Here is a 23,778-nt window from a genome sequence, read left to right as displayed (position 1 = left end):
CAGAGGCTGGGCTTAGCAGCATTTCCACAGAGAAGCAACTAGAAGGGAGTAAGGTGTTAAGAGTCTCAGTTGCAGCAGTAGCTGACTGCAGCATAGATTTAACTGTTTCAAGCTTGCTTAGGATCAATTGTTCCTCTGGGGGGAGAGCAGCAAACAATTGAGTTGATCATCCTCATCTTCCAGAAAGTCATCTAAAACCCATGTCTTTCCTTTCTGAGGTATCTCTTTCCCTGTGTTTATCATGTTCTGACCTTGGTAATAAAGTTCTCTGTTTTACAGATAGTGGTCGGTTGTGATTAGAGGCTCCAAGGCTTATGCCATCCTCTCTCTCAGGCTTGGCTCTCCTCCTACAATTTAGCAAAGGCTGAATACAACTGTTATAAAAAACATGCATTAGGGGAATATAAAACTTGCTTAAACAATTCTTAAGTTTAAAAAGCATTGATGGAAAAGTAGACTGCCTAAAAGTTAGCAAAATCCTTTTAGCTCCATGCCTACTAGGAAGCCAGTTCATTGGATTATACCCTACAGTGAAGTAGTTGAGAAAGGGAATTTAATATTACTCGTCTATTATGCCACCTCCCCCTATTCAAAGGGATATCAGCAACTTGAAGCAAAATCCTATGTCTCTGCAAAATTAGCTTCTCCTCCATTTCTTCTTTAACTGGAAAGTTTTGTACAGTCTGTATTGTCCATATATGAGAGGTAAGTTTTGAGACATATGGGTTGCTATCTGTTTCCTTAACTGATTTGGAAGTATAGTTTTCCATTAACATCTTTAATTCATCTATTTTTTTACTGGCATCCAAAAGCTGATCAAAAATACCAATGACTGTTTGAGCTGTTAAAAGGCAATTCTTTGCAACCAAGTCCAGGTCTCCTTTGAAATTTATCCTGGTATAGGCAATGTCCTCCCCTCTATCTCCTATTAGAGCCTCATTTTCAGAGGAGGGACAATCATCCACATCCCAGTCTAATGAGGAATAAGAATTATTAACAGAAGTTACAAGGGGAGAAGGAGAAGGAAAGGGAGACTTACATGCAGTGTCTCAATGAAGATTCTCAGTCATCCAGGTGGAATTGTCTGTAGGTAGAGTCATGGCAACTGGATTTCTTTCTTTTAGGTAGAAACGTTTCACTGCTTGTCCAAGCAGCTTCTTCAGTCTGGGCAAAGGTTGGTAAGGGGACCTCATATGTCTTCCAGGGTGGCTGCATTGTCCCTATACCCGAATGGCTGTTAATTGTGCCATGGACGTGTGGATTGTCTTTGGGATGTCTTACTCCTAGATCCTTTGTTCATCCCCAAGTGGATCATTAAGATTGGCCTTCCTGATGGTCTTAATCTTCCTGGGGACTGATGAAAGAGCAGCATGAAAAATGGGGGACAAGTTGTGTCTGAGGCCTCTGCCTCTATTGAGGGAAGGATTTTCCACTTTGGCATGACTGGATTCCTTAACCCCTCTCTTATCCCCACCTCCATGGATGCCAAAAAGAAAGAAAACCAGCACCTGAGGACAGCCCTGAAGACCTGTGGGCTGTCCAAATTGGGCCTTCATTAAATCTAAGTCTACCCCTAGACCTAAAACAACAGCTGACAGGACTGAGACCCAGAGTCAATGGAAGAACCTGGTCATTCCTTACATGGCCGGCATATCGGAAAGGGTAAAATGGGTATTTGGAAAACACCACATATTTCAAACCCACTAACACTGAGACAGAGGCTTGTACACCCTAAAGATCCAACACCAAAACATAAGAGGAGCAACGTAGTACATGCAATCCAGTGCGGTGAGGAGTGTTCTGAGCTCTACATTGGGGAAACCAAACAGCCTTTACACAAGAGGATGGCCCAACACAGGAGGAGCAACACCACAGGACCAGAATCAAACTAAAAAGACACTCATTTGAGGACAACAATGTTCACATTTTGGACAGAGAAGATAGGTGGCTTGAGAGAGGGGTTAAGGAATCCAGTCATGCCAAAGTGGAAAATCCTTCCCTCAATAGAGGCAGAGGCCTCAGACACAACCTGTCCCCCATTTTTCATGCTGCTCTTTCATCAGTCCCCAGGAAGACTAAGACCACCAGGAAGGCCACTCTTAACGATCCACTTGGGGATGAACAAAGGATCTAGGAATAAGACATCCCAAAGACAATCCACACCTCCATGGCACAATTAACAGCCATTCAGGTATAGGGACAATGCAGCCACCCTGGAAGACATATATGAGGTCCCCTTACCAACCTTTGCCCAGACTGAAGAAGTTGCTTGGACAAGCAGTGAAATGTTTCTACCTAAAAGAAAGAAATCCAGTTACCATGACTCAACCTACAGACTACATGCAGTGTCCTTAAACTGGAATAGGGCTTTTATCTTTGGTTGCCTAGAAGTCATCACAGCCTTGTCTTGTTTGGGATTTTCTCTTGAGTGAATGTCCTGTTTGTGCCTCCTTTTTATCTTTCTTTTCAGGTTCTTTTTTGTTTCTGCTTTATAATTCCACATCCTTGATTAGCATTTAAAATTGTATACAAATTCTGGTTCTCTAAAAAATCTTATTTCTAGTTACTAAAAATTAAAAATAATTTAGATATTAATTCTACTTACTAAAAAATAAAATAAAAATAGATGGGAGCTAAAGAACTGAATAAATGAAGAAAAATACCAAATCTACTTAAGTAAAACTAAATAAAAGAAGTACATGAATTAAAAAATCAGGAGCTCATTAAAGAGCTGTTAACCTGTCGCCACCTTAAGTGGGAATCCAAGGGTTAATTCAGTTTAGGGAAAGAAAGAAGAACAAGAATCATATTTCCTGAATGGATGTAACTGGACCAAATAAATGAGTAAGACCTTTTTTTTGCTTACTTCTGAACCTACTTTGTATAAGTATGTAATTCTTTATGCTTGGGTGGGCTAAGTGTGTAAGATCAATAACCTGTATTTCTCTAACTTGCTCATTAATGCTATTTTAGATAATATTCTTTTCTGTGTGCATCTTTTTGCTGTATTAAGCTCTGCTCCACTCAGTGGTCCTAGCTTTCCACTAATGGCTTCAAAAACACCAAGAGAAGTACTTATCTGTTGCAAAAGAAGGTCTCTCTTAGGCTGAAAAGCAATTTTAATCTGAAAGTGCTTTAGAAATAAGAATCGGCAGGTTCTAGTGTCCATAATTAGGCTACACCACAGTTGTGAAATTGGAATCCCCCTCCTCCCAGCCGTTCAACTTGCAAGCCAATCACAAAAACTTCAGTCTTTGCAATTTGCTTATGGGGAATGGCCATCCAGAGACCAGATGGGTCGATTTCATGCTTCCTCCTTGATCTGGAGAAGGTTTGGCACCCAGCAGAAACTGCCAGGTACCAGTCAAGCTGTGGTGTCATCTCCTCTGCCCCGAAGATGACTGAACCACCATATTCCCCATCGGAAGTCCCCTCCACTTTTCTATTTTTTCAGTTGCTTCTTCTCAAACCGCAGAAGTCAATTTAGCACTTTCTGGAGCAGCTTCACAAACAGCTTTACAAACATCATTTTTCTTTTGGTGTATTGTACAGATGGTTGATTCATTTACATGGAACTGTCCCCTATGGATGCTACAGAATTTCCAGAATGAAGCAAATCAAGGACTCAAATTTTATCCATTAGGCTCATTAGAGAGCATTTGCGTTTGGGAACACTTGTTGAAACAGTGTCGTTAGCACTCTGCTTCAATGCCACTGTTGAAATTTATTGAATTTTACCCCAAAACAGCATAAAACAGTGAGAACGCATGAACTATTATCAGAATGGCATGGAGAACACAAGAAACCCTCTGAGAACAAGAACATGGTTTCCCTTGGTGTAGCTTGTGTCACTACTGTGTGATAAGGCTTCTCTACTGTGCATGGCCGCATGTAGCTGTGCTGAGACCGCATCTGACAAAAAATGGGTTACACTTATACTTCCTTGTATAAGTGAATCCTCAGAAATAGAATGCATGGATAATGAGGAGACAGTGTATACAAGTATTTGTCAGTTAATGATGGTAATTGGGACCAGAATTTCCGTTGCTAAGCAATGTGATCGTAAAGTGCAACATCATGTGACTGCATTGCTTACCTACAGCAATCCCAGCAGTCTGCAGGAAGCCTCTCAAAGCCTCGCAAGAATGCCGGACATGATTTGGAAAGGGCGTGCATGGCCTTGGGAAGAAGGCCTGGTGTCTTGAGTACTGATGGTGAGCAGGAGGGGACCCCTATCCAGGGGGGAAAACGCATGCGTAGTACTGAGGAGTTAAGCAGCCATTCAAAGAGACACAGATCAGACCCACCTTGACTTTGGGGTTTATCTGTCTGGGTTTTCCCACGCTTCTTCAGTTTGTTAGAATTTTCTGTCTAATGTAGCAGTAATAAAACACTAGAGACCTATTCCTTGTCTCAGCGTGGTTCCTGACTGTTAGGACATCAATCCTAACAAACTCTACTATTCCCATTGAAAGAGGGAGGAACAAAAAAAATAAAAAAGGAAGAGACTTTTGGGAAAATGTCTTCAGAAAACCAGGAAATTCGGCAAGCCATCCAACAACTGGCAGCAGCATTGCAACAACATCAACAAGTAGATCTCCAGATTAACACATTACAAGCAGCCATGCTACAGCAGTTACAATAACCAGCTCCGATTAACCCACAACCCATTGTTGAACTGGACTATGGGAGCAATCTCCTTCCCAGCTAAGGAATGCCAGCACCACAAGATTCAAGCCGCTCTCCTCTCTCCAGCAACCAACGCAGTCACGGAAGCAGGGGAGGACCAGTTGCCAGCCAAGTATGCAGATTTCGCAGACGTTTTCAGCGAACAAGAGGCCACAGCACTAACCCCCCATAGGGACTGTGATTGCATCATTGAGTTGATACCAGGAGCCAAGATTCCAGCAAGGAAACAATATCCCATCTCCCCCAAGGAACTAGCCACCTTAAAGGATTACTTGGATTCTAATCTCCAAAAGGGTTTCATCCAACCATCTACTTCCCCAGCGTCTGCTCCTACCTTCTTCGTACCAAAGAAGTCTGACCCGTTGGCACCGGCAAACCAGGAGGCGCCCATGAGAGTGGTCCACAATTTCAGTTCCCTCAATAAAGTCATGGTCAAAGAAAATTACCCACTCCCCCTAATAACTGATCTGCTGGATCACTTACAGAAAGCACACATTTTTACTAGGTTGGACCTCAGGAATGCGTACAATCTGATCTGGATGAAAGAGGGGCATGAATATCTGGCTGCCTTCGATACCAGGTTTGGTAAATTTGAGTACCTTGTTTTGCCCTTTGGCTTGTCTAATGCAGGAGCCATATTTTCCCGATTTATGAATCAAATTTTCTCTGATTTACTAGATAAGTATCTGGTCATTTATCTAGATGACATATTAATATTTTCTGAGGATGCTACAACTCATGCAACCCATGTACATAATGTCTTACAAAGACTGAGAGAGAACAAGCTGTTCGCCAAGCTAGAGAAGCGTGCCTTCGATTTAACTGAATTACATTTCCTGGGCTATAAAATAACAACAGAAAGCATATCCATGGATCCTTCTAAGGTCCAGGCAATTCTCTCTTGGCAACCCCCCCGAAATGTGAAAGAGGTACAAAAATTTCTAGGATTCTGCAATTTTTACAGGAGATACATAAATTTAGTGACAGGGCTAAACCCCTCACACAGCTTTTGAAGAAAGGATCAAAATTCATTTGGGGGGAGAGGGAGCAAGCAGCCTTCCAAGAATTTAAGCAGCTCTTTGCATCCCAGCTGCTTTTAAAGCACCCTGTCATGACACACCCTGATGCCACGAAGCAATTCATAATGCGTTCAGATGCTTCAGATTTTGCTATCGTGGCTGTTTTATTGCAAGATACTAACAAAACAGAGAATACATTGCTTCCTTGTGCATTTTTCTCCTGCACGCTCTCACCAGTAGAGAGAAACTATGATGTTTTTTAACAAGGAGTTGCTGGCAATTAAAGCAGCATTTCAAGAGTGGAGGCACTGGCTAGAAGTGCAGCCTTTCCTGTCAAAGTTTGCACCAATCACAAGAATTTACAGCTTCTACAAAACACCAGATCCCTCACCCCACGCCAAATCAGATGGAGCCAGTTTTTCTCCCATTTCAATTTTGTTATTTCTTATGTTCCCAGGGCACAGAACTGTTTGGCAGATGCCCTGTCTCGATCCATTCAGGCAAACCCCACTACTCACCAGGAGGTACAGGCTACTATATTACAACCTCACAACTTTCAGCAGTCTATGAGGGGGAACCAGACAGAGATTTTAGCAGCAGGCAGACAAGCAGAGGACCTATTTACAAGAGTCAGAGCTCAGCAGCAAGAGGACCCATATGCCAGGGCCAGGATGGATGACCTCCAGAGGGGCCCGCAAGACACTGCCTCACCATTCAATGTGGAGGCAGGAATCCTCTGGCATAGCAGGCAATTATACATTCCCCCCTCATTGAGGGAAGAAGTACTGAGACTTTGCCATGACCATCAAATGGCAGGCCACGGAGGTGTTTTCAAAACTCTCCATAGATCTCTAAGAGACTATAGGTGGCCTAAGATGACTGCAGACATAAAGGGTTACGTTGCTTCTTGTCATACCTGTAGATGAGCCAAGCCTCTCCCAGGGAAGCCCACAGGACTCTTGCAACCCCTCCCCACCCCCAGTAGGCCTTGGGATACAATCTCCATGGATTTCATCACTGATTTACCCCCGGTCCAGGGGCTGACTTCCATACTAGTGGTGGTGGACCTTTTCACTAAAATGGCACATTTTATTCCTTGCAAGGGCCTCCCATCTGCGCAAGCCACAGCGCAGTTGTTCATGGACCATGTTTTTAGGTATAGAGGCATGGTAAATCACTTGGTGAGTGACAGAGGCCCTCAGTTCACTTCCAGGTTCTGGAGGGTGCTTTTCCAGTCATTAGGGGTCCAGATCCACCTATCATCATTGCATCATCCGGCTCGTAACGGGCAAGCTGAGAAAATTAACCAATGGTTACAGCAGTATCTCAGGTGTTACACCACTTATCAGCAAGACAATTGGCCAGCCCTGCTCCCCATGGCAGAATTTACATATAATAACTCTGTGCAATCCTCTACCATGATGTCTCCTTTCCAAGCACTCTGTGGGGTTAACCCTCAGGTGTTGCCCACCTCCTCCCAGCAGGGAGCTGTTCCAGCTGCGGCTGATTTTCTCAAAGAGCAACAAGCCGCATAGGAGTTGTTAAAGGAGCAGCTGAACAGGGCAAAGAGTGCTTACAAGAGAGCTGCAGATGCTCACAGACAAGAGGGGCCAGCGATTGCAGTAGGAGACAAAGTGTGGCTCTCTACCAAGTTTTTGACCTCTACCAGACCCTCCAAGAAGTTGGACTCTAAGTTTGTGGGCCCTTTCACTGTGGTACAGCAGATAAATCCAGTGGCTTATTGCTTAAAGCTGCCAGCATACATGAAAATCCATCCAGTCTTTCACAGAGCCTTGCTAGCCAAAGACCCTCCCCCAAGTACCTTGCGATCGCAAATGCCCCCCCCTCCAGTAATTGTGGAGGGGGAGGAGGAATACAAAGTCGAGGAAATTCTGGACTCTAGGAGGAGGGGAAGGGGCATCCAATATTTCATACACTGGAAAGGGTACCCTGAGGAAGAGCGCACGTGGGAAAATGCCAGAGATGTGCATGCACCAGCGCTGGTTCAACGATTCCATCAGCTTTTCCCTCACAAACCCAAGCCTCGCACTCTACCAGAGATTCCTCACTTGACTGAGCAAGCAGAGGAATCCCAAGCAGAGGAGTTCGTAAGTTGGCAACCTCCACCCCCGCCAGAGGCTCTGAGGCCAGAGGGGGGGGGGAGCCGCAGCCCTCCACCTCCGGCTTGCATTTCCCAAGGGGAAGGGGGGAAGAATCTTCTAATTATCTAGCTATTTTCCAGCAGCAGCCACCTGGGCCAGAAGAGTTATCAGACCTGGAGAGCAGCACTGATTCGTCCTTGGAGGAGTTTTCCTTTGAAGAATTTCCATCGTTGCCCAGTTCCCATGGGAGCTTGGAGGGAGAGATGGACTCTTATCAGACCTCTGGAAGGGAGGGGGCTGAAGTGGAATGTGAATCTGGAGGGGAGGGTGATGTCATGAGTACTGATGGTGAGCAGGAGGGGACCCCTATCCAGGGGGGAAAACGTATGCATAGTACTGAGGAGTTAAGCAGCCATTCAAAGAGACACAGATCAGACCCGCCTTGACTTTGGGGTTTATCTGTCTGGGTTTTTCCCACACGTCTTCAGTTTGTTAGGATTTTCTGTCTAATGTAGCAGTAATAAAACACTAGAGACCTATTCCTTGTCTCAGCATGGTTCCTGACTGTTAGGACACCTGGCGTGGCCAGCAGCTGGCTCATGGAAGGCCGGGCTGGGCTGTGTGCACCCCGTCAGCAGTGGGAGGAAGAAGACGGCGAAGGTCAGCTGGGGGCAGCAGGGCTGGCAGAGCACAGGGCAGCAGGGTGAGTGGAACACAGGGCAGCAGGGCCAGCAGAGGCAGTAGAGTGCAGGGCGGCCAAAGGGCAGAGATGGGGGTAGATAGGTGGGTGGGGGCAGTTGACAGGGAGGCAGTCCCTTACCTTACCAAAGCTCAGGGCTGGGAGGGAGCAAGGCAGGAAAGGCTTGGAGCAGGGTGAGTCCTCACCTAACAACTGGATGGGATTGAGTTAATGATGGCAACCAGGCGGCAGGGCCGGCAGAATGCAGGACAGCCAAAAGAGCAGAGATGGGAGGGAGATAAGCGGGAGGGGGGAGCTGAAGCACCCTTGCAGTCGTAAGTGTGAGTAGGCTGCCAAGCACCTGGATTTTGATCACATGACCATGGGGGCACTGCAATGGCTGTAACTTTGGGGATGGGCACAACTATGATTTGTTCAGCACTGCTGTAACTTCAAAAAGTTGCTGAACAAATGGTTGTTTACCAAGGACTACCTATATAGAGGAATATGCATAAAACATTTCTGATTTTATATGCAGATCTGGTGTGGTTTTATTTTAAGGTATCTATTAAAAGCAAAATAAAAACCCCTACGGATTTCATAGAAATTGTAAAAACAGCATCTTGCAAATAAGGTATTCTTGTGGAAATGTTATTAACTTTGCTTTAATGTGCAGCTCTCCCTTCAAATTAATGTTTTTCAATAGGGAAAGAACAGCAAAAGTAGGGGGAGAATGAGCAATTTTGCTTCCATTCAGTAGCAGAATCCATGTAGGATCACATTTGACCCCACCAAAATGTAAGAAATCCATAAAATCTTAAAAGTATTAAGCAACTTAAGTATTCCAAACAATCGAAAGGCACCTAAAAAAGAATTCTGGTGACTGTGGCAATTTTACTCGCTGTATAATTAAAAGGGATCAGAGAGGTATAAAATAAGCTTTCAGACCACTGTTGATATTTAGAATAATGTTATTTCATTTCTTATGTTATTAAAAAAAATCTGTTGTGGAGAGTCTGAGTATATCAGGCTACTATTCTGAATCGGAAATCAAGGGACCAGGGTAGCAGTGACTCTTAGATAGCCAGCTTATTGAAGCCGGCACCATGTCCTTTGGATGCTTGATGCTGCTTGGCTCCATACTGTGTGCTGGTTCAAACAGCGTCCAACATTCAGATTCCACAGTTATAAACATAAATACCTTGTTAATGTAATATAGGAGAATGACAAAAGTTTCTTCCTTTACAGCAATCTTAATTTTTATTAGAGATTTAAACTTCACAGGCATACTTTTCAGACTATTGTTTGAATAAAAATTAAATTAGCTACTCTAGAGAGAGAGATATAATGTCTTCTCTGAAGATATTTAACACCTCATATAACGAGAAGTTCCCACATGGTTAAAATTAACAGCATGGACAGAAAGTAGGGGAAACAGGAAGTACAGCCGAGCTTCTGCTTCCTGTGTCAGCTTTCTCCCCGCATCTGGAGCTCACGTATTAACCCATGCAAGTCCCCTCTTATGACATTATGCAGAAGTGCAAAAACAGGAAGGATAGTCTAAGCAACTCTTTTAGCTCTGTGCATTCTACCAGTCATCCACTTGTGGCTTTGTGTAAACAAATTTAGTTACTAATTGTAGCTTTTTGCATCCACAAAGACAGAAAAAATATTTTGATAGTGTGTTAGCCTAGTGCAAATATGCCACTAACATGAAAAGAAATGCTACTAAAATTTTCTAACATAGAGATGAAGTTCAGGATAAAAAGACCAGTTTTTGTACTTACCAGGTGTGTAAACAGAGACTGTATATTCATTCTCAATACTTGCAGGTAGTCGAAGAGGCTGACAGCTCTTAGAAGAAAATTCCACTTCCATCTTTATTTGGCTATCCAATTTGCATTTTAGGATTATAAAAATGGTTGTCTGTGCCTACATTTTAAAAAAGCACGGTAAGATCCAAGGGCTTTGGAATATTGAGTTTTCACTATACATTGGTGTCTTTTTAGTTCTCTCCCCTTATTTGTGCTTGGGATGAGGGAAAATGCTTTTCCAGAACTATATAGATGGCTGCTGAGCTGCTGAGACCCTGATAACATTGGTTCAGAGGGAATGGAACAAAGTTTATTCTCACCACAACGTGATTGTGGTGACGGTGATATGAGAGACAGCGTGACAGAGACATTGCTGTCCTTTATTTAGCAAATTTGTAAGTGACATGCAATATTAAAAGCATCAAGATGTACTGTATTTAAGCATTTAAACCAATAATAAACGTAAGTTCTATTACTCAGCAAGTAAGTCAACCACAAACTTGTTCTAAAACATGTGATTTTTTTTTAAAAGGATGCAAAATTTTACAAAACTACAACTGAAAAAAATTACTTGTTTCGCCTGCTGCTATTGATCCCTGTTATTTTTCCATCCATGTTGTTTTCAGTCAATTGTAATTTTCCACCTCAGTTTTTCGCAAAACATTTGAATGCATACCTCCACATTCAGATAAAACTGAATGTTATTTCAGTTATTTCAAAGACCTATTTATCGTTAAGAGGCTTGCAAAAGTATATGAAGCAGTTAGATTCTTGAACCTTTCTAAGGATTCTCCATCAGGCTTTGGTGCACTTGGCTCATGTTTTTTTTCCCCCAACAGTTCTCTGAACTAAATCCACCTCTTTTGCAAAACACCTCAGGTGACTAAAACAACTACAACACTGATGAAATTGCAGTACAGTATTGTGAAGAACTGGCTGGGTTATAGGGCAGAACAATTTTAAAAGAAAAGACTTCTTCCCTCCACTTAGTTCCATTGACACCTTTAAAAAAGCTGAAAGAGACAAGAGAAGGCAAAACAGGGCTGCTGTTCAGGCAGAAATTCTCCGATGTGCTGTCGGCCCCCATGCTCACTCTGGGCTGCACCTCCCCTGAAGGAGCCTGTCCACAACTGCAGTTCCTCCTGGACGCTCAGCGCCTTCTGGAGCGGCAGACAGAGCTTTAGGTGGTGCCCCAGTTGCAGCACTTTTTGGAGCAGGAAGCCGTAGCAAAAATTACTCATATCCTTGTTACCTCTAGACTGGACTACTGCAATGCTCTCTTTGCTTCAAGATTACCTGAAGTTGCTTCAAAATGCAACAGACCACTTGCTGGCAGGTAAAAACCACTTCAACAGTACAGCACCAACCAATACTGAGGGTGCTGCTCTGCTTACCAAGTTCCTGAATGAAATTCAAAGTGCTGGTGATGACCTATAAATCCCTATATGGCTTGGGACTGGGTTAACTAAGGTATCATTTCCTCCAAATTGAATTTTCTCATCTTATTTGCTCATCATGGTGGGAATGCTGTGGATTCTCTCTTTCCAGGAGGTTGCAGGGGGAAGCAGGGGAAATGACAGGAACCTGGAAATGGATCTTCTTGGTACTGGCCCTATCCCTCTGGTACAATCAAGCCAAAGATGCAGCACAAAGGTATAAAATCATTATACCTGTGACAGAGCAGAACTATAACACCATCTGTTATTAAAAACAAAAAGCAGCATACTTTGTGTTCCCTCCCCCATAAGATGAATTACAGAAAACAAAACTCTAATATACACCCATGTAAGACCCCAGATGGGGACGCGGTGGCGCTGCGGGTTAAACCGCTGAGCTGCTGAGCTTGCCAATCAGAAGGTCAGCGGTTCGAATCTGCGTGACGGGGTGAGCTCCCGTTGCTAGTCCCAGCTCCTGCCAACCTAGCAGTTCGAAAACATGCAAATGTGAGTAGATTAATAGGCACCGCTTCGGCGGGCAGGTAACGGCGTTCTGTGTAGTCATGCCGGCCACATGACCACGGAAGTGTCTATGGACAAACGCCGGCTCTTCGGCTTTGAAACGGAGATGAGCACCGCCCCCTAGAGTCGGACACGACTGGACTTAATGTCAAGGGAAACCTTTACCTTTACCTAAGACCCCAGATAACAATATGGAGTAGGAAAAGGAAATGCCTAGCAAAAAGAATATGGCAGGAATAGAGAACTTGTGGTCCACCAGATGTTGTGAGCTGTGACTTAATTAAGCATCCTTAATCAGGGTCTGTGCTGGCAGGGGCTGCTGGAGTTTTGGTCCAACAGTATTTGGAAGGTTGCAGGTTCACCATCCCTTGTGCAAGAAAAGAAAAATGTGTCACACATATGACATATTTTCTACCTACACACTTTGGGGAGTCCAACCCAAAAATTTGGCTAGCAGTGTAAGCACAAGCCTGTTTTATGGATAGTTGTGATATACTTAAGCTATATCCACACAACAGCATAGTTTCTCTTCCAGTTCAGCCTATCAGATCAACTTTAAAGAAATGAAAATATACCGTACCCCACAGCGTATACGATCAGGCTGCACTGTAACAAGATTTTCTAGTCTGGTCATCAAAGTTTCATGCACCTGACACCTTGGAAAACTGCACGACTCCTGTAGACTCCTGGCATCCTCCATCTTTGCATCAGCCACTGAATCACAACTAGAATCTAAGCAGAGCACAAACATTAATATTATTTCTGAAAGTTGTTTGGCTGTTAGGAAATCCCATAAAAAGAAGATGAAGAACATAAACTAGAAATTAAATGCATTCTACATAAATAAGAAGCAATATTACTTTGAACTCAGTAATGATTATATGGAGAGCCAGTCTGGTGTAGTAGTTAAGGCATCAGACTAGAAACCAGGAGACTGAGACTTCTAGTCCCACCTTAGGCATGAAGCCAACTGGGTGACTTTGGGCCAGTTACTCTCTCCAAGCCCTAAGAAGAAGGCAACAGCAAACCACTTCCAAAATCTTGCCAAGAAAACTGCAGGGACTTGTCCAGGCAGTCACCATGAGTCAAGTTTGACTTCAAGGCACGCACACACACAAATGATTATATTGATAATAATATTATAATAATTTATTACAGATACTAAGTAACAGTTAGGTGAGATTTTATTTAATTTGTGGCCCATTAGTTTCACTTAGAGAGCCAGTTTGGTGTAGTGATTAAGGCCTCAGGCCAGAAACTGGGAGACCATGAGTTCTAGTCTTAGGCACAAAGCCAGCTGGGTGACCTTGGGCCAGTCATACCCTCTCAGCCATAGGATGACAAATCACTTCTGAAAAACCTTGCCAAAACTTCAGGAACTTGTCCTGAAGAATCAGACACAAAAGAATGGTTTTTTTAAAAAAAAGTTTCACTTAGATTAAACTGAAAAAATGAGTTAATTTTGAAATGGCTCTTTACTGTTCAACCCTAAATTGCATGGTTATCACTTCAAAGAGAATTATAGGGGATGAGGATAAAATGGACCTCCCCATGGAAAGTGTTTTTAAGCAGGCTGCACTAACCACCCCACAGAGCTGTATCCTCAGACAGCTTCCACATCACTTCTCCATTCATTCTGCCTCAGAGATCATTTTCTCTTCTAATATTTTTTTCATGTAGGACTCCTTTTTTGTCTTCCCGCAGTCATTCTACTTTCGCTCTAATTTCTTTCACTTCCTTTTTTCATGCCCATTTTTCCAAGAGCTACTCTCAACACTAGCAGATAATAGTCTCTCTGAAATTTAATGACTAACTGCAATGTGAGCAGTTTGCACTTTATGAGGGAAATAAAGTTTCTGCCTGAATAAACGGAATGCTTAGCAAATAGTTCATCTCTGAGCAGAGAGCAGGGCAAGAATACTGTACATAACTAGGAGATATGATATCTTGGATGCAGGGAAGAGTTGATTAAAAATATTAAAGTGGTTCAAACTTTGGGAACAAATGATCCCTCTTTGTCAAGAGTCCTTGATTTTAACAAAAAGCTTGCTACAAAAACTCAAATCATGGATTTCAACAAGGCCAATTTTAATAAACTAAGAAAAACAGCAAGGAAAATGTGATGGCGGAAGAAAAACTTAAAGGGCACACCCCATCCAGATTTACACTGATCATAAGAAAACGTTCAGAATTTGCGGAAAGTTACATAACATCAAGTTAGGTAGCCACAAGTTTGCTCTTGTTTTGACTTCACAAAACAGGCAAGCTGGTGCTCTTTTTCACATGCCAAAATATTTTGTTCCTCATGCGCCACCTTTTGCCACAATTTTGAAACCAAAGAATTGAGCGGGGCATACCTTAGCCATCTTTGAGCACCGAGGCTTGGGGGCAGGGAGACATTTTCTAACCCTAACTCAACAACAAAAGTTGCTTTCTCCCCCCTGTCCTTATCTTCAAGGATTATTTAATTGGTTTTCCTGCACACTGGAGACAGTTGGATTAGAGGATCCTTATAGCTCCTTCCAACTCTAGGATGGATGGGTATGGATGGATGGATTTCAGAAGAGCCCATTTTGGCACCCTTCAAGTAGTACTAGGTAGATTCTAAAGAGAAAAATCCTGAGAAAGAGGGACTCTCCTTCTCTGTATGTATTTAAATAAAGGCTGGATGGCCATCTGCTGGGGATGCTGTATTAGTGGATTCCTGCACTAGGGAAGGTATTGGGCTAGATATTCTACAAGTTCCCTTCCAACTTGTACATCCTATCATTCTGATTTTACAAATCAGTGACAAAGACAATTAACATTCAGGAAGTGGTCATAGTGGATTGACAACCAAATTTTGAATTAAGTCTCATACACTCGCTAAAACATTAGCTCGTTTACTGATATATCTGATCTGGCACAGAAGGGGGTGAAATTATATTGACAAAGAGGTCTTTGTAGCCAAAAAGCTAGTACAAGGAAATCCTGTAGATCACTTTAACCATTCAGTCATTAAGCAGCTGAGCCAAATTCAGGATAAATCTGAATTTCATTAATCCTTTGGAAATAATAAAATTTACAGAGAATTACAGAGGTGAAAGTAATTTCTGCAATTCACAAACCTACCTAATATTGTAATACGTAATATAAATAGCCCTGATGAAGGATCTAGATTAACAAAGCTGCATGCTATTAATTTAGCCATTGACACTGGCCCCGGTAGCCACTCACTTGTAACTTTTCTTCTCTGTTGTTTCATAACAGATGAAACAAGGGGGAAAAAAGCATCAGTGTTTGAATTTACAGTTGTGTGCAGAGTTAAACATTTTGAATACAATAAAACATGCAAGCCTTTTTTTTTCAAGAAAGTTTAGAAAATAATGCATGATGAGAAGCAAGTCTGAAGCAAGTCTCCACTGAAACAGTTGAACTTTGTTTGTTTGCCTGTTTAGTTGTCTTGGAACTGTCTAATGCCAATCGATTCTAGGTAGCTCACAGAACAAAAATAAACAGCAATACATAATCCAGAGAAAAGCCATACACAGAATGAGGAGTGGGGGCATTTAAATAAAATATAGCACCTTACCTGCTTCTGAAATAACTTTCATGACTGCATCAACATAAGTCTCTGGTTCATCATCATAGGTAAGCTGTTTCCACTGGGACCAGTCTTTGAAAAACTCATGGTAATTCTCACATTCTGAAATACCACAGAAAAACTTCACCACTTTAGGTGGTGGTTGTAGAACATTTTGCAGACTCTGAAGTACAGCAGGAATACAGAAGCTCTGTACCAATTCAGATGACAGTAGAATAATTATACACTTGCTGTTCTTGAAGAAATCCATTTCCTCAGTGGAAATAGCAGTTCCACTCTCCACTTGATAGCTCTCAATTTCTTGGCATGTGTGCAAGAGGCTCTGCAGATACTGACACCATTCATCAGCATCTTTTCCATATACAATCAGCACATTGCATGCACTGGGGCATTGTTCTGTTGAAAAGTAAAATAAGTTTAATCTTACAAATGGGATCTTAAGCTATTAATTGAATCAAAAGGATAAAGGCAGCAGTCTGAGAAGGACCATAATTCAAAGAGAATCTGGCAAACATAGGAATGAAAGCTGAAAGTAATTTCATGTCTTGGTAGAGTCAAACTTAATTCAACTTTGTTTGCAAATTCTTTCAGATATTGATCCAGTTTTCCACACTACTAGGTTGCTTAAATATCACAGGTCAACATTTTATCTGGCTACCTTACAAATAAAACAATTGTCTCCTCAGTTGCAGCAAATTAGGGAAGAACTGCTGGCCCACGCCAAAGAAGCAACTTATGAAGCCCCCAGTTTGACCATGTGGTTTCTTCCGCTGTTCCACTTCCTTCATGCTGTTTGCTTCTGTCAGTAGCTGCCACATTAAGGTGCACAAAACACCACGAAGTTCTATCTCCACATGGGGCACCTGCATTTTGGCTACAAGCTATGGTCTGAAAATGACCTTCATTAGATCTACAAGCCTTCCTCTAAGTGGAAGTAATGGTAGCAATTCTCTGCTTATACAATAAATATACACTGATACTTTTTTAGCAGCTGCATCATACTACTGGCTCATGTTTAACTTGTGGTCGACAAGGATACCAGACCATTTTCATATGTACTACTGCTAAGCCAGGTTCCCCCATCCTTTTATGCCTTTTATTTTTCCTACTTAGATGTACAGTAGAACTTTACATTTCTTCCTCTTACGTTCTACCCTATTCATTTTAGCCCTCTACTGAAGTTAATTTACATCTTTCTGAATCTTCTTTTTCACCTTTAAAGTATTAATTACCCCAGCCAGAAACTACATTCCTTATATGCACCCTTGAGCTGCTACAGCTAGGTTGTTGTTGTTGTTGTTTATTCGTTCAGTCACTTCCGACTCTTCGTGACTTCATGGACCAGCCCACGCCAGAGCTTCCTGTCGGTCGTCAACACCCCCAGCTCCCCCAGGGACGAGTCCGTCACCTCTAGAATATCATCCATCCACCTTGCCCTTGGTCGGCCCCTCTTCCTTTTGCCTTCCACTCTCCCTAGCATCAGCATCTTCTCCAGGGTGTCCTGTCTTCTCATTGTGTGGCCAAAGTATTTCAGTTTGGCCTTTAATATCGTTCCCTCAAGTGAGCAGTCTGGCTTTATTTCCTGGAGGATGGACTGGTTTGATCTTCTTGCAGTCCAAGGCACTCTCAGAATTTCCCTCCAACACCACAGTTCAAAAGCATCGATCTTCCTTCTCTCAGCTTTCCTTATGGTCCAGCTCTCACAGCCATATGTTACTACAGGGAACACCATTGCTTTAACTATGTGGACCTTTATTGTCAGTGTGATGTCTCTGCTCTTAACTATTTTATCGAGATTTGTCATTGCTCTTCTCCCAAGGATTAAGCGTCTTCTGATTTCCTGACTGCAGTCAGCATCTGCAGTAATCTTTGCACCTAGAAATACAAAGTCTTTCACTGCTTCTACATTTTCTCCCTCTATTTGCCAGTTATCAATCAAGCTGGTTGCCATAATCTTGGTTTTGTTGAGGTTTAGCTGCAAGCCAGCTTTTGCACTTTCTTCTTTCACCATCATAAGGCTCCTCAGTTCCTCTTCGCTTTCAGCCATCAAAGTGGTATCATCTGCATATCTGAGATTGTTAATGTTTCTTCCAGCGATTTTAACTCCAGCCTTGGATTCCTCAAGCCCAGCTTGTCGCATGATGTGTTCTGCATACAAGTTGAATAGGTAGGGTGAGAGTATACAGCCCTGCCGTACTCCTTTCCCAATCTTAAACCAGTCCGTTGTTCCGTGGTCTGTTCTTACTGTTGCTACTTGGTTGTTATACAGATTCTTCAGGAGGCATACAAGATGACTTGGTATCCCCATACCACTAAGAACTTGCCACAATTTGTTATGGTCCACACAGTCAAAGGCTTTAGAATAGTCAATAAAACAGAAATAGATGTTTTTCTGAAACTCCCTGGCTTTTTCCATTATTCAGCGGATATTGGCAATTTGGTCCCTAGTTCCTCTGCCTTTTCTAAACCCAGCTTGTACATCTGGCAATTCTCGCTCCATGAATTGCTGAAGTCCACCTTGCAGGATCTTGAGCATTACCTTACTGGCATGTGAAATGAGTGCCACTGTTCGATAGTTTGAACATTCTTTAGTGTTTCCCTTTTTTGGTATGGGGATATAAGTTGATTTTTTCCAATCTGATGGCCATTCTTGTGTTTTCCAAATTTGCTGGCATATAGCATGCATTACCTTGACAGCATCATCTTGCAAGATTTTGAACAGTTCAGCTGGGATGCCGTCGTCTCCTGCTGCCTTCTTATTAGCAATGCTTCTTAAGGCCCACTCAACCTCACTCTTCAGGATGTCTGGCTCTAGCTCACTGACCACACCGTCAAAGCTATCCCCGATATTGTTATCCTTCCTATACAGGTCTTCTATATATTCTTGCCACCTTTTCTTGATCTCTTCTTTTTCTGTTAGGTCCTTGCCATCTTTGTTTTTGATCATACCCATTTTTGCCTGGAATTTACCTCCAATGGTTCTAATTTTCTGGAAGAGGTCTCTTGTCCTTCCTATTCTATTGTCTTCTTCCACTTCCGCGCATTGCTTGTTTAAAAATAATTCCTTATCTCTTCTGGCTAACCTCTGGAATTTTGCATTTAATTGGGCATATCTCCCTCTATCACTGTTGCCTTTTGCTTTCCTTCTTTCTTGGGCTACTTCTAGTGTCTCAGCAGACAGCCATTTTGCCTTCTTGGTTTTCTCTTTCTTTGGGATGTATTTTGTTCCCGCCTCCTGAACAATGCTGCCAACTTCTGTCCAGAGTTCTTCCGGGACCCTATCTACTAAGTCCAGTCCCTTAAATCGATTCTTCACCTCCACTGCATATTCCTTAGGAATATTAGTGAGCTCATATTGAGCTGATCTGTGGGTCTTCCCTAATCTCTTTAGTCTGATCCTAAATTGTGCAAGGAGAAGTTCGTGATCTGAACTACAGTCAGCTCCAGGCCTTGTTTTTACCAACTGTACAGATGTCCGCCACCTTTGGCTGCAAAGGATGTAATCAATCTGTTTCGGTGTTGTCCATCTGGTGAAGTCCATGTATAAAGCCGTCTCTTAGGTTGTTGGAAGAGAGTGTTTGTTATGCACATTGAGTTGTCTTGGCAAAATTCTATCAGCCTATGTCCTGCTTCGTTTTGTTCTCCCAGGCCATACTTACCTGTAATTCCAGGTGTCATTTGACTGCCCACCTTAGCATTCCAGTCTCCTGTGATGAAAATAACATCTCTTTTAGGCGTGTTGTCCAGTAGGTGCTGCAGATCCTCATAGAACTGCTCTACTTCAGCTTCTTCAGCATTTGTGGTTGAGGCGTATATTTGGATCACTGTGATGTTAGATGGCTTGCCCTGAATTCGAATTGAGATCATTCTGTCGTTTTTGGGGTTGTATCCAAGCACTGCTTTAGCCACTTTACTATTAATTATGAAGGCTACTCCATTTCTTCTGTGGTCCTCTTGTCCACAGTAGTAGATCTGGTGGTCATTTGATGTGAAGTGGCCCATTCCAGTCCATTTCAGTTCACTGACGCCCAGAATGTCTATCTTTAATCTTGACATCTCACCAATAACCACATCCAATTTGCCCTGGCTCATAGATCTTACATTCCAGGTTCCAATGGTGTGTTGATCCTTAGAACATCGGATTCGCCGTTCGCCACCAGCACCGTCAGCCGCTAGCCGTCCTTTCGGCTTTGAGCTAGCTGCGTCATCACGTCTGAGGCTAGTTGAGCTCATTCTCTGTTCCTCCCCAGTAGCATTTTGACCATCTTCCGACCTGGGGGTCTCATCTTCCGATGGTATACCGACATATTTCTGGTTGTACTGATCCATTTAGTTTTCACGGCAAGAATACTGGGGTGGGTTGCCATTACCTTCCCCAGGGATCGCATTTAGTCTGACCTCTCTGTCATGACCTTCCCATCTTGGGTGGCCCTTCACGGTTTAGCTCATGGCATCATTGAGGTGCTCAAGCTCCAGCACCACGACAAGGTAACGATCCTTTGCTGAAGCTACAGCTAGGTAGACGAGAGCAATGCTCCAATCAAGTACATGGGCATTCAACAGCACTTAGGAACCTATTAGTGATATAGGTAGTCCTTGCTTAATGACCCTAACTGGGACTGGAATTTCTGTTGCTAAGTGATGCAGTCATTAGGCAATTATCACATGACCACACCGCTTAGCAATGGCAGTTTCGGTAGTCCCTGTTGCAGTCGTTAGGCCAGGACCACACCATTGTTAGGCAAGGACTCAGGCTTCTCCTGCCCTGCTGCGCTCACCTCCACTTCAACTTCCCCCACCTACCTCCCCCTATCTCTGCCCTTTTGGCCACCCTACCCTCCGCCTCCCCTGCTGCCACCACTGCCACCCCCAGCTGACCTTCGCTGTCTTCTTCTTCTTCCCACTGCTGATGAGGCACACCTGGCCCAGCCCTGCAACTTGCAGCCTTGAGAAGGCTGCACATGCCAGCAGCTGCCTCACGAAGGGCCAGGCCGGGTGCACCTCAGCAGCAGGAAGAAGACAGCGAAGGTCAGTTGGAGGCAAGGGGGACAGAGTGCAGAGAGGTGGGGGTGCAGGATAGAGTGCAGGGCAACATGGGCAGCAGGGGTGGCAGAGGGCAGGGTGGCCAAAAGGGCAGGAATGGGGGGGAGATAGGCAGGTAGGGGGACTTGAAGTGCACCCTACAGCCATAAATGCAGGTAGGCTGAGAAGTGCCTGAATTTTGATCACGTGGCCACGGGGGTTCTGCAATAGCCATAACTTGGAGGACCGGTCATAAATGCCATTCATTCATCACTGTTATAGCTTTGAATGGTCGCTGAACAAATGATTGTTAACTGAGGACTACCTATAAATTAGCAGCACTCAGAAAATTGTCAGCAGTCTCTCCCCCTCATTGGCTTTTCTTCTCCCTATTGCCTCTTCCAACTCCCTTGTCAAATTCTTGTTTGCAGTCCCTATTAGGTCACTCACTGTTGGTTATGTTTCAATGTCATGTGAAACCAAACACTATAATCCCTACATTTTGTAAATCAATAACCCTGTTCTCACAACACACTTAGCTGGATCAATATTGTGAGGAAATATAAAAAATGAGGCAATTGACCAGTCAATTAACCTCTCAAGGGGTTAATTTTTACCCAAACAGATTACTGAATACATATATGCAATACTTAAGCTGTATTATGATTGGCCTTAGGTGATGGGTTTGTACAAAGCATTAAGCTTTACTGAAGAAACAAGCATTATTGAAGAAACCACAGTTGGTTGGGTTTACATATCACTGTAAATCATAAAACATAGTTTAAAACCAAAATATCATAGACTGGTTTTGGTTAGCTTCCCTCACCTACTGTCTAGTATATTTGAACAAGAATGCGGAAGTAACCAAAGGTTACATATGCTTTCAGACCTCAAAACACAGAGCTGGCTAACATGAGTAGCTGCAAAATGTTATCAAATGTGTGTATGATTAATTGGGGAATTAAAGGCGAATTCAGAATCCTTAACAATTTCACAGAACTATACATACTTTATTTCCAAATATACGCCCAAACCGCAGATGCTGAAGAAGCTGAAGTAGAGCAGTTCTATGAGGATTTGCAGCACCTATTGGACAACATGCCTAAAAGAGACGTTATTTTCATCACAGGAGACTGGAATGCTAAGGTGGGCAGTCAAATGACACCTGGAATTACAGGTAAGCATGGCCTGGGAGAACAAAATGAAGCAGGACATAGGCTGATAGAATTTTGCCAAGACAACTCACTCTGCATAACGGACACTCTCTTCTATACAGTTGGACATCTATACAGTTGGTAAAAACAAGACCTGGAGTTGACTGTAGCTCAGATCATGAACTTCTTCTTGCACAATTTAGGATCAGACTAAAGAGATTAGAGAAGACCCACAGATCAGCTAGATATGAGCTCACTAATATTCCTAAGGAATATGCAGTGGAGGTGAAGAATAGATTTAAGGGACTGGACTTAGTAGATAGGGTCCCGGAAGAACTATGGACAGAAGTTCGCAACATTGTTCAGGAGGCGGCAACAAAATCATCCCAAAGAAAGAGAAAACCAAGAAGGCAAAATGGCTGTCTGCTGAGATACTAGAAGTAGCCCAAGAAAGAAGGCAAAAGGCAACAGCAATAGGGGGAGATACACCCAATTAAATGCAAAATTCCAGAGGTTAGCTAGAAGAGACAAGGAATTATTTTTAAACAAGCAATGCGCGGAAGTGGAAGAAGACAATAGAATAGGAAGGACAAGAGACCTCTTCCAGAAAATTAGAAACATCTGAGGTAAATTCCAGGCAAAAATGGGTATGATCAAAAACAAAGATGTCAGGGACCTAACAGAAGAAGAAGAGATCAAGAAAAGGTGGCAAGAATATACGGAAGACCAGTATAGGAAGGATAACAATATCGGGGATAGCTTTGACGGTGTGGTCAGTGAGCTAGAGCCAGACATCCTGAAGAGTGAGGTTGAATGGGCCTTAAGAAGCATCGCTAATAAGAAGGCAGCAGGAGACGACGGCATCCCAGCTGAACTGTTCAAAATCTTGCAAGATGATGCTGTCAAGGTAATGCATGCTATATGCCAGCAAATTTGGAAAACACAAGAATGGCCATCAGATTGGAAAAAATCAACTTATATCCCCATACCAAAAAAGGGAAACACTAAAGAATGTTCAAACTATCGAACAGTGGCACTTATTCTGAGAGTGCCTTGGACTGCAAGAAGATCAAACCAGTCCATACTCCACGAAATAAAGCCAGACTGCTCACTTGAGGGAATGATATTAAAGGCAAAACTGAAGTACTTTGGCCACATAATGAGAAGACAGGACACCCTGGAGAAGATGCTGATGCTGGGGAAAGCAGAAGGCAAAAGGAAGAGGGGCCGACCAAGGGCAAGATGGATGGATGATATTCTAGAGGTGACGGACTCATCCCTGAGGGAGCTGGGGGTGTTGACGACCGACAGGAAGCTCTGGAGTGGGCTGGTCCATGAAGTCACAAAGAGTCGGAAGTGACTGAACGAATGAACAACAACATACATACTGTCATGAGTACGGATGGAGAGCAGGGGGCTCCCATCCAGGCTATAAAGCGCATGCGTAGCACTGAGGAATTAGGTAGCCATTCCAAGAGGCACAGATTGGGCCCGCCTTAACCTTTGGGGTTTATATGTCTGGATTTTCCCCACACTTCTTTAGTTTGTTAGGATTTTCCTGTTATGTAGCAGCAATAAAACACTAGAGACCTGTTCCTTGTCTCAGTGTGGTTCCTGGCTGTTAGGACACATACTTTAATTTATAAATGTTAGTTCAAACTGGTCTAATTGTAATACCTTTTTTTCTTGGAGACTTTTGCGAATTTATCCATCAGACAAATCTCAAAAATATTAATTTAGGGATTTACTTAGAATATT

General features: G+C 43.0%; 1 protein-coding gene across 2 annotated transcripts in view; it reads right to left on the bottom strand.

The window, feature by feature from the left end:
- PIK3AP1 (phosphoinositide-3-kinase adaptor protein 1) overlaps positions 1-23,778 on the bottom strand; it is a 76,307-nt gene that overhangs the window by 47,501 nt on the left and 5,028 nt on the right. For both annotated transcript variants that reach the window (XM_063307619.1, XM_063307618.1), the window contains exons 2-4: positions 15,833-16,240; positions 12,842-12,993; positions 10,277-10,421 (exon numbers count right to left, since the gene is read on the bottom strand). In XM_063307619.1, the coding sequence (XP_063163689.1) occupies positions 10,277-10,421; positions 12,842-12,993; positions 15,833-16,240 (705 nt within the window). The remainder of the gene's footprint in view (positions 1-10,276; positions 10,422-12,841; positions 12,994-15,832; positions 16,241-23,778) is intronic.

The sequence above is a fragment of the Candoia aspera genome, chromosome 6, assembly GCF_035149785.1.
Source record: "Candoia aspera isolate rCanAsp1 chromosome 6, rCanAsp1.hap2, whole genome shotgun sequence".
NCBI lineage: Eukaryota > Metazoa > Chordata > Lepidosauria > Squamata > Boidae > Candoia > Candoia aspera.
Note: the sequence above shows the minus strand (reverse complement) of the source record. Positions and strands in the feature narration are given on the sequence as shown.